General features: G+C 37.9%; 1 protein-coding gene across 20 annotated transcripts in view; it reads right to left on the reverse strand.

Moving 5' to 3' along the window:
- Positions 1-19,558, reverse strand: part of ELAVL2 (ELAV like RNA binding protein 2) — a 142,906-nt gene that overhangs the window by 68,042 nt on the left and 55,306 nt on the right. For 10 of the 20 annotated variants that reach the window (XM_038552548.1, XM_038552545.1, XM_038552552.1 and 7 more), the window contains exon 2: positions 1,905-1,995. The exons of 4 other annotated variants lie outside the window; for them this stretch is intronic. In XM_038552548.1, coding sequence (XP_038408476.1) covers positions 1,905-1,976 — 72 coding nt within the window. In that variant the 5' untranslated portion in view covers positions 1,977-1,995. Of the gene's footprint in view, positions 1-1,879; positions 1,996-19,558 lie in introns of all 20 variants that reach the window. 6 more of the 20 variants (XM_038552550.1, XM_038552549.1, XM_038552540.1 and 3 more) reach the window with 1 other exon arrangement.

Here is a 19,558-nt window from a genome sequence, read left to right on the forward strand (position 1 = left end):
GTTGAAATGCAAGTAATAAGGTACCTATAAACTCCAAATATAGAATAAATAGCAGACTTGGGGGAAATGGCCTCAAACTGTTCAGGCTACTCTAAAAATCTACTTATAAGCAAATTTGGATCCAGTTTTCTAAAAATCAATGCTATGCTCTTTGAGCAAGAGTCACAAACCACAGCCCCAAATTTTCTAAAATCATCTTCCAATAGCTATCTACTTTGGACAGCAAGATTGTGGGGGAATCCAAAAATCAAAGTATCACTGAAAGAATTATGCTTCGTATTTCATTCAATACAGCTCTCATCTCCACAAAGAACTACTTCTCAAAACTGACAATTCTGAATTGATGGAATGCTACTTTTAGGGAAGTTCTCTAACATATAAAAGGCAAAGAATTTGAGGCAAAATTTTTAAAAAGCAAAGTAGAGGGAAAGAGTGCTACAAGAGAAAAAAAGTCTTTTAAAAAGCATATTGCCTATGAAAAATAAAAGGGCACAACACTGGATAAGCATACAGAAAGAAATCTCTACTGCCAAGAGATGTTTATAAGAGAAGGCAGCATAGGATAGATTGAGACTGGTCAACTGACCAGATTAAGACTGGTCAGACTGGACAAGAATCAGCATTATCTTGATTTTAAAAATAGACAAAATCTAGACTACCTATCAAATATCAAACAACCTACAACCCTCCATGACTGCATTTCCTTTTCAAAGAAATGGGTTTTTTTTTTTTCCCCCACAAAGCTGCATGCTACCTCTTTTGTGTAAGTGTTCTTAAGGAATACTTAAAGGAGTAAAAGAAAATAAATCTTTGGAAATCTGTAGGAAAAAAAATTGAAACAATTCAAGACATGCATTTTATTCTAATTAACAAATTTATCTGAAACTGAGAAAGGAGTTTTCAAATTTCCTAATAAAGTATGTAACTGTTCCAGTCTGTAGAATATTAGCTGTGGGTCACTTTCCACAGCAAAACTCTTACGGGATTATCTTTGCCCAGGATTTATGAAAACAATGAGTTGCAAGAGGAGAGTGGCCAAGGCCAATTAAAACAAATTGCTATTCAAAAGTTAGGGTATGTGTAGAAACTATGTGAACCCCAAGTATGAGATTTGTACTTAACTCATTGGGATGGCATTTGAAATATAAAGTGTTCATTGACTGAAATTAGCAGGATTTAGCAAGGACAACAAACACTCTCACTTAATTGCACATTTATTTCCATGTTCAGGTGGCAAGAATGAGCTCCTAAGCCAACATTCAAGTGAACAGCTGCAGTAGGCTGTGTGCGCTGAAAATTACAGCATCTCTCAGCTATAGGACCATCTGCTCAGAATAAAATGATACTAATGTGCTATATTTTACAAATAATGCATATTCCATTGATAGGCTCAACACAACTGTTCACAGAATGCAAACTCTTTCAACAGTTACTGGGCAAATAATTTTCAGCCAGATTTACAATTTCAACAATTTTTTTTTTTGAGCATCAGGAATTGTAAATAACTTCAAAATTTAGTAACCAAAAAAATACATAGTAAACAGAATGTAAAGAATTACGGTAACTTAGTATTCAGACCATACCAAAACTTTTTTGTTTTTTTTTTTTTAAAAAAGCTTGTCACTCTTTTCTTTGAGTCTGCACTAAATCCTAATTCAGATTATAAAAAGTTACATACAAAAGCATGGTTCTGATGCTACATATACCACTATGGTTAAAATTGCAATGTGCTTTCAAAGTCCTAATGATGGCCATACCACAATAGGTTAAATGTAAGAATAATTAGTATGCCAAATGAAAAGTTCAAGTGTTTGGTATGGCCTCAGCACTCCTGCAACATGCTAAAAAAAAAAAAAAAAAAAAAAAAAAAGTAGCCTACAGAATTTAAGAAAAATCCCACAGACCCCAGTCCAAGGCTCTGCTGCCCACGAACCACTTCTAAGCAGAGAAGCCACATCACACAGTCTGACTGCCATGTTAGTTTGGAGTTGCCGTCTGCAATATGGACACAAAAAGTACCGTATGTTAGATGAGCAAGATAATGCAACAAATCAGTTTGTACAAAATTTACAGTGATTGTATTGATATTCCCAGCACGTCCATGCAGTGTGGCTTAATTGAATTTGAGGCAATTCCAATCTAATCTTTCCAAATTCATTTTAACATGTAGTTTTCTTGCACAAATTAAGCATTTTTAATTAAGAGCCTGATTTTAAAACAGTATTAACTAGTTACTTTGACATCTATCCTGAAGAACTACCTTAAACCACATCTCAAAAAAATTTTTAAATGATAAAATGAAGCAAAACACTGCATGCTGTCCTGTCTCTTAAGGATGTGGGAGAAGGAAAGAAATGTGAATGAAATTTATAGTGAGAAAAGGCAGTCATGCAATTCATAAGTGAATGCTTTGCAGAAAAGCATTCTTTCCCAAAAATATCAGAAAGGCAGTAAGGGAAACTATATTTGCCCATACTGTTACATTATACTATAAATGATCCTTAATCCTGGGACTTAAAATTAAAAATGAATCGAAACCCTGTGAGGTTATTCTGACACTATAGTCCAACTGATCTCTAACAGTTTCACTGAGAATTGTTCACATATACTAAGAGGCAGTAAACCAGCATCTTTCAATTGAAATAATTGGACCAATAAATAGGATTGTTTGGAGTAATGCTTATATAGGATGTCAGCTTTGTCCCTGAACGAAATCAAGTGAACATTTTTTAATATGTAAATTGTAAACGCAGCACGATTTGAAATTAGTGCTGCTATGAGGCCTCCAATATAGTTAATGAGCCATTTACCACTTATTACAAGTTGCCCAAATACTAAACAGAGCCACAGTATTGGCACAAAAGCCAAAGTTTACATTTTAGCCATATAGGCAGATCCTTTAAATGGCCAACAGAATATTCAGAAAAACTCAATCTCTAAAAACAGACACATGACAAAGGAGAGCCAAAAACATCTTTTACTTGGGTATTTATGATTATAAAAATTTCATCCTTACTTAAAGCTGGCTATAAGTGGTTTACTCTTGATGTGAGCAATGACGTTAATTAACATGTAACAATGGATTCCATTTTCTGGCATCTACCAAAAGGGTTTAACATACTCCTTACAGGATGCCATGAAAATGTCTTACACTTCTTCCCTTCTCCCACTGTTATAAATTCAGTCTGATTCTATGTTTACTTTAAAAACAAAAAACCTACTTATAGTCGAACTAAACCTGTGAAAAGATAAAGTGCTTTTATACCCATGAAATATTTTGACAAGAACCTAATCATGGTTAGACCACATGGGTAGAATAGGCAGGACCACACCCAAGAGGTTAAACCAAGCTTAAATGTATGTCCTGAATACCTTCGGGAATTAATATCTGAACATTTTTCACTACATAAAACCACAGATTCACATTTAATGGCCTTGGTCCCTTCTATTCCATAGGAGACGACGCTAATAAGCTAATCTATTGACATCCCTCTTTCTGAAAGCCCCAGGGATGTGAACAATCACTTTATTGCACCAACTAGCTAGGAAGGCTGTGTATGGAAAATGATTCTACTGCACTTTTACATTTCAAGCACCCCAGACAGTTTCTCTGCTTGAGGCAGACACATACCTTTATGGGAAGTTATAAATAAGTTGCTCACATGGCCCTTACCTTTATGCTGGCCAACAATTCAGTTACTAAAAATGTAAAGCTACTTCCCCTTCACTTAAGGACAGGCGATTCTGCTCTACTCAATCTACCACAGACAACCGGTCTGCACTATTTATAGATTCTACTGGCTCTGAAACTCTTTGGAAAGGGGGATGGGGGGTGTACATTCCAACAACACAGAACTATTCATTTTAAAGCTTAAAAAAATAATGTTTCAATATATGTTCACATCTTAATTTAGACATCAATTGTGCCAATTAAGACTGCTTTTTTTCCATGTACTAATTTATGAAAGGCACTTTGGCATAGATCTAGAATATTCTAAACTTTCTCTGGGCTCCAACAGATAATGATGAGGTGCTGGTTTAGTGGAATCATGATTTTATTGGGAGAAAGGGGCTCTCTGTCTTCACACTTCCAAAACTCCATAAAAGTTGATTTTTTTTTTTTTAACGTAATGGTCCACTGTGTATTAAACTTTTTTTTTTTTTTAAGATTTTATTTATTCATGAGAGACACAGGGAGAGAGAGAGTGAGAGAGAGAGGCAGACACAGGCAGAGGGAGAAGCAGGCTCCATGCAAGGAGCCCAATGTGGGACTTGATCCCGGGTCTCCACGATCAGGCCCTGGGCCGAAGGCGGTGCTAAAAAACTGAGCCACCCAGGCTGCCCTGTATTAAACTTTTTAAAGATTTTATTTATTTATTCATGAGACACACAGAGAGAGAGGCAGAGACACAGGCAAAGGGAGAAGCAAGCTCCCCCGGGGGAGCCTGATGCTGCGCTTGATCCCAGGACCCAGGGATTGCGCCTGAGCCAAAGGCAGATGCTCAACCACGGAGCCACCCAGACATCCTTGTGTACTTAAACTTCTAAAGTTTCTTACAATAATGGATTTTAGGAAACCAACGCTATTGCTTGATTTCTCCTATCTGGGACCAACAATTTTCTGGTCACATGAGAGAAAACAGAAGTCCCTATTTTAATACAGAGTTCTGAAAATTAAGGTTTAGCAGTTTTCTTCCTATTTTCAACCTCTTACAAGACAGCCACCCAACAAGATAGACTGCTAATCGAAAACATCCTAAATATATTCTGCGAATTCTCATTAATAAGTACAGGTCTACAAGGGAAAAAAGGGTTTCCAAGTCCTAGATACCATCTGATTTAAGGAACAGACCTCTGGAGGTTAGAGTCACAGCAGACTGCCAAGAGACCACTGCATATCACCTGGTGAGGCCTGTGCATCTCCACCATCATGGTTACCATCCCAGTCTGGGCCCTCATGTTTCGTCATCTGAATCATCTGAACCACTTACATAGCCTTCCCAAAGGTCCCTCATCATCCAAATCCACACTAACACTACTACTCCCTAATGGATTTTCCTAAACCCACAATAGCTCCCGGCTGTCTATCAAATTAAGCACAAACTACTAAGTATGAACAGTATAAGCACCTGGGACTCTCTACAACTTCTTTCACCAGCTCATATTCAATCACCTAAAAATCTGAACCATTCCTTGTCCCCTCAGAGCTCCAGTACTTGTGAAGCCGTACATTCATCCTCTGGCTTTGCTCATGTAATTCCATCTGCCTAGAAGGCCCTCCCGCCATACCCACCACACATGTACATTCTTGGTTGTATAGACTAAGCATCTGCAAACATACCTAAGGTCAAAACAGTTTGTTTTAAAAAGCTAAGCATGCAAGGGCAGTGACCTTCCTAAATGCATGCCAACTTAATAGCTCTTTTTCTATCTCACCTCAAGTGTTCCAAACCAGAGATAATTAGGAAAGCATATTTTCAATTTTTGGTGCACTCCATAAGCAACCCTTACCCAATAAAAGCCAAATTCTCATTAAATGGCATAACAAAGAGACACTATCTTCAGTGATCACTTGTGTACTTTTATTTCAAGAGTCTATTATGCCAAATTGCCAACTATAAAAAAGCTTGAAGCCAAAACAAAAACATGATATAAATACATTCCAAGCCTCTGGCCAGCAAGGTTACAGAGATGTCACCTCTGGAATCTGGGTCTAACTTGAGGAAAATGGCAGAAGAGGAGGGAGATGTGGAAAAAAATAACGAACAAAAACAATAGATTTTATAACACAAAGGTGTTTAAAAATGCATCATAACGAAGTTACGGATCTCAAACAGTTTTAATTTGATACAGACTAGAATGTTTATGCAAATATGAAAAGCAACATTTCTAAAAAGAATCTTGGCCAAGGTCAAGAGTAAGCATCTCTCACACTTTGAAAAGTCACACTTGGATAAAGTGACTTTGGTCAGGACACTTCCTTGCAAGCTAGCAGGCTCTCAATACCTCAAGTAGCAGAGCACCAGTGTAGAATCTGGATAGTGCAAAGTCTTTTCCTCTGACCACCAAACTCTCTGAAAACCAAGTTACAAGGTGAACAGAAGGCATTTGTCTCTCAAGTTTAAAAGGAGAAACTACCAAAATACAGACAGAAACCTTGGCCCAACAGCATTTTCCTTTGGAGTATGCGAGGCAGGAAGCTAAAGCACTACAAATTATCAGGAGAGTAATGAGAACTTACAATGAGAGCTGGGTAAGCAGCTGATAGGGCCATCTACCTAGAAGATACCATTCCCACATAATAATTTTTTATCTTTCCCACTAAAATGGCATCTTTAGGATGTATTTCAACTTTACTGAATTAAGCAACGGAAGAACTCAACCAAGCACTAAAAATCATGGGGCTGACGTGTCAGCTACAGGAATGAGCCATTAGTTTTTCTTTATAAACCTCTTCACACTTTCCTTTGTCCTTCCTAAAATAATAAAGGTTTGTGGTTTTAAACTTCATGTGATTTCCTCAATTCTAGAATCCCTGTCAATTTCCTACCCCACATCCATAATCATTTTAACTGCCTCACAGGCCCTATAGATTTCCTCAGCCTCGTCAAGTTCAGATTTTTGGCCTTGGGGCTAACAAGGGTCTAAGAGCTGCCAGAGACAATACACCAAACAGCTGCAGAAATCACAGAGAGAATGTTCTTTGGCAGTGAACACCAACATTTCTGTCTCTTGGCCCTTTATGGCTCCTACAGACAAACTACAGAGTCTTTCTGACGCCACTTGTTCTGAGGTTTTGTAGTTCTAGAGCTGGCAGGATTAAAACTTTTGAGGCTAGAAAGTAAAGCTAATGAATTTAGAAGTCCCAAGTCCTTCCCTTAATTCTATGTCCATTTCAGGCATCCGTGCTGGGCAACAGAAAAGCAAAGCTCTAGTGAGAAAGATTTGCTTAAGCTTCACACACTGTTTCATTCATTCACTCATTCATCAAACACTTATACACATCTCCCATGACCTAAGGACTGTCCTAGGTACTTGAGATACAGTAATGAAGATGAATCCTGCAGTCTACATCTGCAACAGGTGTGTGCAGTAGACCACAATGAACATATATAAGAAAGTAGTGTAACAGCTATAAACAAATGAGCTTTGTAATAAAAGAAAATGTAAAGCCAAGTAGGGGTTGAGAATGTAGGGAGGGGTAGTTTCCAATATTAAACAGGCATCCCTGAGAAGGTGAACTCTGAGCAAAGTTTAGAGACAGAAACTAGCCACTGTGGTGGGTAAAATGACTCACCTGGATGTTCACATTCTAACCTCTGAAATCTGTGAATATCTAGTCACATGAACCGGGAGATTTAAATTGCAGAGAGAATTGAGAGAATTAAGGCTGCTAATCAAATGACTCCAAAATGAGGAGATTATCCCACATTACCCCGGCAGAGCCAGCATGAGCAGAAGAGTTGTTATAAATACAGGAGGAAGGATGGAGATTCAGTGTTAGAGTAATGCAGCATGAGAAAGACTCAACTAACTGGCTTTCAAGATGGGGGATAGCCACTAACCAAAGAGTATGTGCAGCCTCAAAAAGTGGAAAAAGCAAGGAAACAGATTCTTCCCTACAGACTCTGAAAGGAATGAAGTCCTACCAACACCTTGATCAAAGCCCAGTGAGACCCACTTAAGGGGGCTCTGACCTTCATAATTGAAAGATAATAAATTCACATTGTTTTAAGCACCAAAATTATGGTTATCAGAAATGTAACAGTGAACAAATACATCCTGTGGGGATATCCAGAAGAAGAGCATTCCAGGCAGAGAACATCTAGGGTGAAGCTAGAAAGGAGGGAAAGAAAGCAAAGAAGTAATAAGGCCAGACCATAAAGGGCCTCGGAGGTGTAGGGGAAAAGAAAGGTTTCTTAGATCCTCTTAGAGTCCCTGGCTGGATCTGAAAATTAGACTGGCAAAAACAGATTAACAGGGAAAAAAGACATACAAATTTTATAAGCTTTTACATGTACCCACATGGGAGCCTTCACAAGGAAATGAAGCCCAAAAGTAGTGGCGAGAACAGGTAACTTTCACACCTTTTAGATAAAGAATAAATTTGTGAAGAACTTGACAGGACAAAGGGGTTGGGGCTAGGGTATTAAGTGATGAAATGACTAGGTAGACAAGGAGTAGTTTAACAAGGTTTGTTCGTACTATTCTTAGTCCAATTCCCATTCTCTGGGAAGAATGTCTGCCTTCCTCCCACTATTTTGTGAGAATATCTTTCGCATAAAATGTTCTAGAACCTGTTTCAGGGGAAAAGGGGGATGGATAGTGGGTAGGGTGACCTTTCTGTTTCTGTTTTCTCAAACCTTCTCTGTTCCTGTTTTCTCAAACTCCTTCAACTTAAGAAATTCAATATGCCAAAGTACCATATTTTGGGGTAGTGTGTCCTGAACTCCGTCAGAGGTCACCATAAGATTTTCAGCATAACAGCATGGGGGTGCTGTAAAAATAAATCACATATGATTATATGGGAGGACTGCAACTTTGCCAGCAGGAAGATCTATCAAGAAACAACTGCAGTAACGTTGATATAGAAAGACAGGACTCCAACAAGGGTGACACCAGAGGATCTACCCAGGAGGAAAACAGGTTACTAATGTGCTACTTTAATTACATCGTTAAACTGTTGAAATTCATGATCAAGAAACTGGCTTTGATTCTAACTGCTCACAGGCTCACCAACCTGCATTTATTAAGATATGGAACTCAGAACACAAGATAATTAAGCAAAGGAATGGCTTTCTATAGAAAGCGGTCTTAAGGGGTTGGTAGGGAGCTCCTCAAGGAAATTCAACACATAAAAACTGAGTTTATAATATTAAGTCAAAGTTTTTCCTTTTACTTATGGATTAATAGAAGAACCCCGTGATTTATTTGTTTTAAAAGTTACAAAATGGGAATCACTTGTGCTATGCCCCACATCACAGCAAACCAAGACTTCATTCCAAACCTAACTGCATTTTCAACCTATCCCAGGAACACAATCTTAAAACTAGTAAATGTGGAACTGTCTGGTGAGCACTAATGAGGTAATCCATCTAACATCCTTCTGTCCCCCAAAGAAAGATGAAGTAATCCACTCTTTCCCTTGTCCCCGCCCCTCTTCCACTTATAAAAGACTCCCTCCCACTTTGTTCACTCTTTGGAGCTCCCTTCTGTCTGATAGGGTGCTGCCCAATTCCGGAATTGCTGAACAAACCAGTAAGATTTCTGAAGTTTATTCAGTTGAATTTTGTTTTTTGTTTTTTGTTTTTTTGACTTGGTGGCAGTGACAAGATCCGAAGTGAACTTCTGATGATATTTGGGGACAACAACAACAAAAAAAAAACTCAGGAGTAGTATTTGCAAGCCCTTGGGTTCTAGGTCTTTCTCACTATTCCCGAAGGCCATTGTTAGGTTCCTCTTACTTTTGAACACCACCCTCTGCATCAAGGTCCCAACCTAACTGGGTTTCCAGCTGAGGGCAGGTCAGCTTGTGCTAGCAGATGGTTCTACCAGGAACCAAGCCCCTTGCCCCTGATTCAGTCCACAATCTCCCTTTTTTGGAAACCCAATCCAGTACACACTCCTCATTCTTAAGGTCTGCTGGTTCAGTCCGTTCCCCAGTTCCAGACTGGAAACTGGTGGTGGCGTGCACAGGGCTTTCTCTTGGCCAGTCTGCAGTAACATTTCTTGTTTACTGCCAGTGTATTAAGCTGCACATGTGTCTTGTTTGTGTAGGTAAAGGATTCAGTGTTAATAACTGTTAATAACTGATTCCTTGATAGGAATCTCAGGGGAAAAGACCACAAAAGTTGGTAGGTACAGGTGTAGCACTTAAATGCCATCTGGGCGTTTACCACCTAACTCAAAAGAAAAGACTATGTTAGGATAAGAGCAAACTGGTTAAGTAACAGGTTGTATTTATACTAGGGTCACCTGCCAACTTCAAGAAAATTTCCATGCAATGAAGTACACTGTAAAACATCACAAAATTCCCAACCCAGAGGCACATCCCTTCCAGCTATCAGTTTGGCCACAAGAGATCCAAAGACTTAGCTGCTAATTATATAATAATAATAATTATTATTATTATTAAATTTAAAAATTAAAAACTAAATAAAGAGGATCCTTAAATTCTAAAAGTTAAGCAAGCCACAACCCAGCATATCTGCTGATTTTAAGGTCTAAAAACTATGATTCCAGAAGCTGTAAATATTTACATAAATAACAAAATCTCGGGGATCCCTGGGTGGCTCAGCAGTTTAGCACCTGCCTTTGGCCCAGGGAGCAGTCCTGGAGTCCCGGGATCGAGTCCCATGTTGGGCTCCTGGCATGGAGCCTGCATCTCCCCCTGCCTGTGTCTTTGTCTCTATCATGAATAAACAAACAAAATCTTTAAAAAAAAAAAATCTTACTGAAAATAACCTGGAATTAGAGAAACTCACTGTATTATGTCCTGAGAACTTAGCTTAATAACCGTCAGATTAGAGGTCCCTAACTACCACAGGCAGAAATATGGGTTGTACCCCACTTATGGTTAAGGATCCCACCAAACCACTGCCAGTCCCATTGGGGAAATAACAGTGGCTGTTATGAGAAATGTTCCAATTAGTTAAGATTACTTAAGAGGTGTACTTACAAGTAAGGGCTCAGATTAAGCAAACAGAATGGGATACCTATTTTAACTGATATGCAGAAGCCTCTAAAAAGTTTCAAGATTCCAAAATAGCTCCATTGAAAGATTCATTGTAAAAGGCTAATGACAAATTAAAGACACAAGAGAGGGGATCCCTGGGTGGCTCAGCGGTTCAGCGCCTGCCTTTGGCCCAGGGAGCAGTCCTGGAGACCCGGGATTGAGTCCCGCATGGGGCTCCCGGCATGGAGCCTGCTTCTCCCTCTGTGACTCTGCCTCTCTCTCTCTTTCTCTATGTCTATCATGAATAAATAAATAAATAAATCTTTAAAAAATAAAATAAAAAAAATAAAGACACAAGAGATGCCTAAAACAAAAAACTCTAAGATGAATGCGAACTCCTACTGCTCCCATCTATCCTTCTTTATTTAAGTACTCCTTCTAGTAATCCTGTCTAAATGGTCTTTCTGCTCTAAAAAGGTTACGAGACCATTAAAAAAAAAAAATTTTTCAAAAAAAAAAAATCTGCCAAGGGACAATAATTCTTAATGACAACAAAAGAGGAAAAATCGATTAAAATTTAGAAAAAAATTATTCTTTTATGTCTTCAAGTATTAGTAAAAAGCTTTTGCCACCTGAGCAAGTAACCTCAATTTATCTCACCTACCCAAAAAACAACTTAAATCCAACTTCTTTCATAATTAGTGCCTGTATAATATCTCATTCACAGCAGTAATTTTAAAATAGAAGCTATACTGTCTCTGTTTGCATCTGTCTACATGTTTATGTGTGTCTACACGTTTATGTGTGTCTACACATATGTTATACATATGCGGTATCTTCTACCTCCAGACGATACTGCCAAAAATTTATCTGTAAAAGAACTCCATGTAATTGACTTTAAAAACACAAAGTGCTGATATGAATTGAAATGTTCCTAAAATTCTCAGAAACCTAATAGAAATTAATCTAAATGCTTTTCAAGTTCATGTGGATTTGGGAAAATATTCAGTACTAAAGCTAATCTAGATCTGTAGGCTTAATTAAAATAAATACATATTTAGAGTTATTAACATTGAATATAATACATATTTTTTTTCTTCCTGGATTAGTCAAAGTAAGTTCATGTTTTGTTATAAAACTTGACAGCAAAAAAAAAAAATAACTTGATATGCTGAAATTTTCATAGGTAATCTAAACATAATTACTGAGAACAAGTAAATTAAATAGATGTAAGCAAGACAAAAGTTCTGGGTCAATCTTTAAATAATCTCAAATCTTGGTAACCTGAAATTTTACAGTTAAATGATGAAGTCATTAAATGTCAAAATCATTTCCAAATATGATAAAACACAAGAACATTAATTACTAAAAATAGGCTTATCCACTTTTGGCTTCCTTTACAGAGGATCTAGAGATATTTTGGATCTATTAGTAAACACGTTTTGTGCCATGCTGAGAAACTTACTATGAGAAACATATGTTTCCAAAAATTATAAAAAGTATACATAAATTTGCCAAGCCACAGAATATTAATGCTAAAAAGACAATTCACAGTTGTGTACTTGTTTTTTACTAGAAATTAAGGTTTTTAAGCATTAAGAATTCTAACATTGATTTAAATGACTAGAAATAATAAGAGAAACAACTATATTCAAGGAGAGCAGAATATGGGTTTTGTTTGTTTTGATTAGAAAAGGCATGAGGCATTAGAAACGACAAATACCCACCCATTGACGTGGATGGAACTGGAGGGTATTATGCTGAGTGAAGTAAGTCAATCGGAGAAGGACAAACATTATATGGTCTCATTCATTTGGGGAATATAAAAAATAGTGAAAGGGAATAAAGGGGAAAGGAGAAAAAAATGAGTGGGAAATATCAGAAAGGGAAACAGAACATGAGAGACTCCTAACTCTGGGAAACGAACTAGAGGTGGTAGAAGGGGAGGTGGGTGGGGGGTGGGGGTGACTGGGTGACGGGCACTGAGGTGGGCACTTGATGGGATGAGCACTGGGTGTTATTCTATATGTTAGCAAACTGAAGACCAATAAAAAATAAATTTATAATAGAAAATAAAATAAAGTTGTAAATGATTAAAAAAAAAAAAAAAGAAAAGGCATGAGGTTTGAAGATGGGTTTCTGTTAAGGAAAAAGGAAATAAATTTGTCCCAAAGTAAAACTGGTTATTTTGTAATGGAAAAGGGGAAAATAGGGGCACCTGGGTGGCTCAGTGGCTGAGCATCTATCTGCCTTAGACTCAAGGTGGTGATCCCGGGGTCCTAGGATGGAGTCCGACATTGGGCTCCCCACAGGAAGCCTGCTTCTCCCTCTGTCTCTCATGAATAATTAATATAATCTTTAAGAAGGCGGGGGGGGAATAAAACACAAATTTTTTAAATAGAAACTTGAAGAGAAAGAAAAAGAATCTTACCTTGTTTGGATCAGTTGGTTAGAATTAAATGAATTTATTATAAAGGTTATTAAATTAAGCTTTGTAAAATCAGTAGTGTACTCATCTAAAAGCAGCACTCAATTGTCCATATCTGCTAAAAAGACAGAAGTTTTCTTGGGACTACTAGTCCATTCCGGATAAGAAACTGCAATAGGTTTTTCTTTACCTTTTAAGCATTCTTCCCGGAAAACAAAGATTTTGTGTCTTGCCAAAATAATTTCCTGTGTTTCATGTCATTCTTATCACATCTCTGATTATTTTTGAAAACTCAGTCTTCCCTATTAAAAGTGCTAAGGTTTTGTTTGTTTTTTTTTTTTTTTACAAATATTTAACTTTCTGTATTTGCATTCAAAATCTTTAACCTATGATCCTATATGACCAAGTGTTTTAAAACCTTTTTTGATAGTTTTGATAAACTTCACAAAATCAAATTCTAAATGATGTCTTTTTGACCTCAAACTAATTAGTGATTTTTCAGCAGGTCCCTGGAACATCTCAAAAGATATAGCTTCTCTCCTTATAAAAAGGGAGATGTAAAAAAAATAAATAAAATAAAAATAAAAATAAAAAATAAAATAAAAAGGGAGATGTTAAACTTATGTGATAAAATTATATAGGAAGCACCGTCAAGAATACTGTCTTTATACGTTGTATCTGTATACAGGTATATGTTAGAAGGACTCCAGAAATTGTACAAAACCAGAAGAAATCTGATATATTCTGGCATAATGTTATCAGTCATAATTCCAATTCTTAAATGCTGTATATTACAAAAATAACCAAATATCCTTGTCAATCCATTATGAACACTCATCAGATCTTTTAAACATGAATCATTTTTAAGCCTTTTATCATTTGTAGAGTTACTGTTTTACTCTGATGCTTTTGCAAAAGGGTTCCTGTAAAAGTGCTTCATTTCTAAGGAGATTCATGGAAAGCACTTTGACAAGTACAAGTTTCTATTAACTTTAAGATCATAAAACTGAACTCGCTAAAAAATCACCAGAACAAATGGGAAAACTGGATTCAAGCAGAACAAGTATTAATGGTATGATTTTTTGTTTGAAAACATTGCTGGGGGCAGCCCCGGTGGCTCAGCGGTCTGGCGCCGCCTGCAGCCCAGGGTGTGATCCTGGAGACCCCGGACAGAGTCCCACATCGGGCTCCCTGCATGGAGCCTGCTTCTCCCTCTGCCTGTGTCTCTGCCCCCCCCCCCCTCTGTCTCTATGAATAAATAAAATCTTAAAAAAAAAAAAAAAAAAAGAAAGAAAACATTGCTGGTTCCTTAATATTTTGATTTCCTAGATTTAAGGAAATCTTTTTTCTTAAGCTACCTATGACTTATAGCAATTTGGTAAAAAAAAAAAAAAAAAAAAAAAAAAAAAAGAAGAAGAAGAAGAAGAAGAAGAGGAAGAAAGAAAAGAGAAAAAAGAAAGAAAGAAAGAGGAAACATTTACCTTTTTTTTCCCTTCCTACTAAATCCCTCCAAAGTCAGAAAATCTTGAGTATTCTTTTCAGGACAATATAGGTATTTACATAAATTCAGTAGGAACCTGTTCTCCTTGCACCAGGGCAAGGCAAGAAGCACTAACCAAAATGAGGGTAACGACAGGAAGAAAATTTGTTTACACCTTTGTTGATAATAAATTCTAATACCATGGTCTTTGAGGCTACATACCTGTAGAACGGATTAGGTGCTAAACTCTTCTGGTTTCCTGAAATATTTGTCTGTGACTCTCTCCAAACCTATGTTTCAAATTTTCTCCCATCTTTCTGATTTGGAATCACTAAGAACAAAGGCTACCCTACCCCCTAAAATCTCCTTAGGGGAACTATACCAAGTGCTCCTCATTACCGAGACAGCAGCCAAACTTCACAGACTAAAACCTCAGGTGCATATTTCACAGCTAAAGAAGGCTTTGCCTGACATCTATGGTCCTGTACAAACACTGGAGACCTTCAAATCAAATTGCCGAGGAAGAGAAGTAGCTGACATTGATGTAGACTGCTTCCTCCCAAGACACTGAATCAAAACTTCATGCTTTAACTAAACATGAAACCCTTTCGTCTTCTTTCTTTCCTTCACCCTAGCATTGGGCTGGAAAGATAACCCCATCACCCGTATCTCCCAAGCTACTGCTAAGAAGGGTAACCCTCCCAGACTGTCCATGGTTCTGGAGACCCCCTGGGTCCATTTCCCAGTCCCTGGTTAGCAACCCCAAACCCAGAGAACCTTGGGCCCAGGCTCTGTATGAAGAAAGGGACAGAAGGCAACCAGAATAAAACTACCTGTGTGGTTGGCAGACTCTAGAAATGTATAGAAATGTACAAGTCTCCATGGCTGTCACTTTTCCTATGCAAGGCCATAGACTCAAATGGGAATTACCAGGAGGCAATCATGATTCAAAATTAGCTTCCACTGGCAGATCAATGCTCCTCTAACTAGAAATAAATGAAAATGAGGAGGTCAGGGCCCTCTCCTTAACTCTAAAAAGTACTGCAGAATCTGCTGCTAAAATATTAAGTACCCAACAATTGGACCCTCTTGCCAAAGATATTCTTAGTAAGACAGCCTTTGATTTTCTTTTAACTCAGCAAGAAGATGTTTGTGCTGAGGCCAGAACCACCTACTAACCTTGATTAACACTACTTGGGAAGTTGAAACTCAGTGACATAAGATCATCATATGAGCCCCGTAACTTAGAAAGATGAATCCTTCAATGGACTCTTTCTTTGATGTACCTGATTTTGATTACTTTGGGTCTTGGAAACCATGGCTCCAAAGTACACTCCAAACATAGGAATTTTCCTGCTTATAATAATCATAATAGTCTCCACAGCATGCTATATTCTCTGAAAAGCTATAAATGCATGTCCACAGCTGCTAAGCATCAAGCAAGCAAATGATCTCCCCTAAGACTGGATTGATAAAATAAGTGACCAAGAAAATGACCAACTTAAAAACTGTGAACCTGGAGGCATCTAATTGGCTCAGTCAAGTTAAGTGTCCATCTACCTTCAGTTCAGGTCATAATCCCACCTGAGATGGATCCCCACATGGGCTCCCTGCTCAGTGGGGAGTCTGCTTCTCTCCCCACTTACACACTCGCTCTCAAAATCTTAAAATAGAAAAGTTGTGAACCTGAAGTAACGGCCTGTAACATCACAGATTAAGCAAAAATCAGCATGGCCTATGAAACCACACAGATGATCAACCAAAACATTAGAGCAATAGCTGGGAGTGGTGATAATGCCTTGAATTTTTATCATGTCTTTTTCAGTTAAACTGACAGTCTGATCAAAAGGAAGCATTAAAAAAAAAAAAAAAAAAAAAAAGGAAAGGCATTGTTAAAAGAGAAAACACAAGTCCAAAATGGAGTTACTTGCACTAAGGTCCACATTAGCAAACCAAGACTTAGTATCTAGCCTAATTACAGTCTCAACCCCTCCCAGGGATGTAAACTTCAACTAGCAAATCTGGAATTTTCTGGTCAGTACTAGTGAGGTAATCTGCCTGATGGACCTAGTATGTCCCCCAAAGAAAGATTAGGTAATTCACTCTACTTATCTGTCCCCTTCTGCCTACAAAAGTCTCCCATTTTGTTCAGTTCTCTGGAGCTCCTTTCTATCTGCTAGACAGGATGCTGCCCAATTCACGAATCACTGAATAAAAGCCAAGGTCTTTAAAGTTTACTCTGTTGTTGTTGTTTTTTGTTTTGTTTTTTTGTTTTTTGTTTTTTTTTTTTTACAAACAGCAAATGTAAAATTTTAAAAGAGTAATTTAAAAGATACAACTACTAAACAGAGTATAGTATATCAGAAATGGATTCATAACCTTTGAGAACCTCCTTAAGCTGTTAGAATTCAAGATAAGAAAATACCTCAATATTCCTCCTAAGAGTTTATTATGAGAATAAGTTACATATTGTGCAATGGAAGTAAGGTTTTCAATCTACATTCTTCAAAAGAGCCATTTATATACCTCCAAAACAGTGAAAATTAAATCAGGGGTTAACTCAATCCTAGTTATAGGCTGGAATACACTACCTTCTAGTGATGAATCATTCCAACCTCATTCTTTCATTCTAACCTCAGTGGGCCTAATTAATTTCCATGCCATTATTTAGCTATAGAACCTAAAAAGAGATATGAGCATAATAAGAATAAAATCAACTACTCCCACAGTTTTGTAGCAGAGTTCCTGTTTGGTATAGGCAGATAAATTTGAATTGCTAAATTAAGACAGTTAACATAGTAATCAACATAGAAATTGGATTAACTTCACATTCCTCCACTAAAGTCACAGCTAAAGGGAACCCCCTCAGGGTAGCAACAAATTGTGAAACGCTGATTGGAAATCTTCAAATTAATCCCAGTAGTTGAGGGTTTTCATTAGGTAGGTTAAAAACATAGCTCCTCTATAGGATACAGACACTAAAATACAGTCATATTCAAGCTCCAAAAGGCAAACTATGCTTAGTCTTAAAGGAACTGTAAGAAAAAGAAGGTTTATGGTCACAAACATTTTTAACTCACAAGTGTTATAAAGGGCCACAATACTCCATCTGGCCACTAAGGTTAGCATTTTACTCTTCACTGTCATTTAGTAAGATTTAGTACAGAAAGCCAAAAACTGTAGTTAGTATTTCATCCCTAGTGGCTTATACCAAAATGTCAACAAAACAAGGTAATTTCCTTAATAATGTTGGGAGGCTACAATTAGTTCTTTGGGACCTCAGAGAAATTGAGAAGAGCAGCTACCCTCAGACAGAAAATCTTGCAATTCGTTACTGTGCTGTGGAGACTACAACAATGGGCTCTCACCCCGCACACTGTAGGACTGCAGGAGTATAAACCTTGATCAGGACACAAGGCCCAGCATCCTTCCTCTCTGTAATGTACATCATCTCACTGGTATTCGCCTATGAAAGAGATTTTTCTTTTCAGCTGATGTTTAAAATACTGACATTCCCAAGAGACGTATACTTTTGATTTAGAAACAGGACTATGAATTATTTAGTATGAAAGTTGGAGCATCTTAAAAAACAAGACCCACACTCAGAAAGATACTTTATTTCCTTTGGTCCACCTATTCCCCTTCCTCCCTAAAAGACAGCTTTCTTCAAAAGTTATATCCCAGCTGGAAAACAAAACAGAACAAAACCAAAAAAAACAAAAAACAAAAAAAAAAAACCACCCACCTAGGTAATTCTGTGGCTTCTTTTGGTGATTAAACTCCTAGTTATTTGCTACATTTCAAGAGGGGATATAGAGGGGAGGGCAAGAACTGACATTCAGTTAAGGAAATTTCTGGTTAATCTCTAATGAGGGGAGGGGAGGGGAGGGGAGGGGAGGGGAGGGGAGGGGAGGGAGGGGAGGGGAGGGGAGGGGAGGGGAGGGGAGGGAGGGGAGGGGAGGGGAGGGGAGGGGAGGGGAGGGGAGGGGAGGGAGGGGAGGGGAGGGGAGGGGAGGGGAGGGGAGGGGAGGGGAGGGGAGGAAAAAATACTACAAATTACAGATCAGGTAAGGCCTTTCTTAACCTCCAGACTTTGTGTGCTTATTACAACCACAATGGGCACATACATCCATCCCAGATCTCAGATACCTCTCTAACATGGAAAGGAGTCTAAGTTCCCTGTCACTGACCGTCACTTCAACTTTTGTCAGATTTCCCTTCAACTTTTGTCAGATTTCCCTTCAACTTTTGTCAGATTTCCCTTCAACTTTTGTCAGATTTCCCTTCAACTTTTGTCAGATTTCCCTTCAACTTTTGTCAGATTTCCCTTCCGCAAGTTAGCTTACTATCACCAAAGCAAAGCATGCTTTAAATAAATGCTTAAGGATTTCTAAAAGGACACTGGGGCAAGTCCCCCCATTGTATAAATGAACAATGAGGCAGGTGTGTGAGCATATACGCGCACATAGAAACTACTTATGTATGCACATATATATTTCCAAGAGTTTAATGAGAAGCAATATTGATCTCCTATAGGTTAAAGTATTGAAAGGGGGTGCATATGAAACACAGGCTACATTTAAACATAGGAAAATTCTTAAGACTCAAATCACAAAGACAGCTAGCCTTTAAATTATTTCCACTCTAGTAAGAGGGAGGGGGGAGGGGAAAGGATCGGTTTTCTTTAAAATCTTTAATTATAAACATATTACTTAGTCAAAGAGTATGTCAAAGCACTTTACAAACTCTGAGGTGCCAAATGAATACTAAGGACTATTATCATTATTGTTAGACCAAAGGAAGATGCCCCTTTAAAAATGTTACCATAGATAATTTGCTTATTTGTCTCCTAGGTTAAGGTTTAGCCTCCCACCCCCACGAATGTCTACAGGCAATAAGGGTTCAGAGTTTTGTTGGGAGCTTCTCAACATGGATAGAGAACACTGGACAGAAAGTGCAGTATGCAGACTTTGCC

This window comes from Canis lupus, chromosome 11, assembly GCF_011100685.1.
Source record: "Canis lupus familiaris isolate Mischka breed German Shepherd chromosome 11, alternate assembly UU_Cfam_GSD_1.0, whole genome shotgun sequence".
Taxonomy (NCBI): domain Eukaryota; kingdom Metazoa; phylum Chordata; class Mammalia; order Carnivora; family Canidae; genus Canis; species Canis lupus.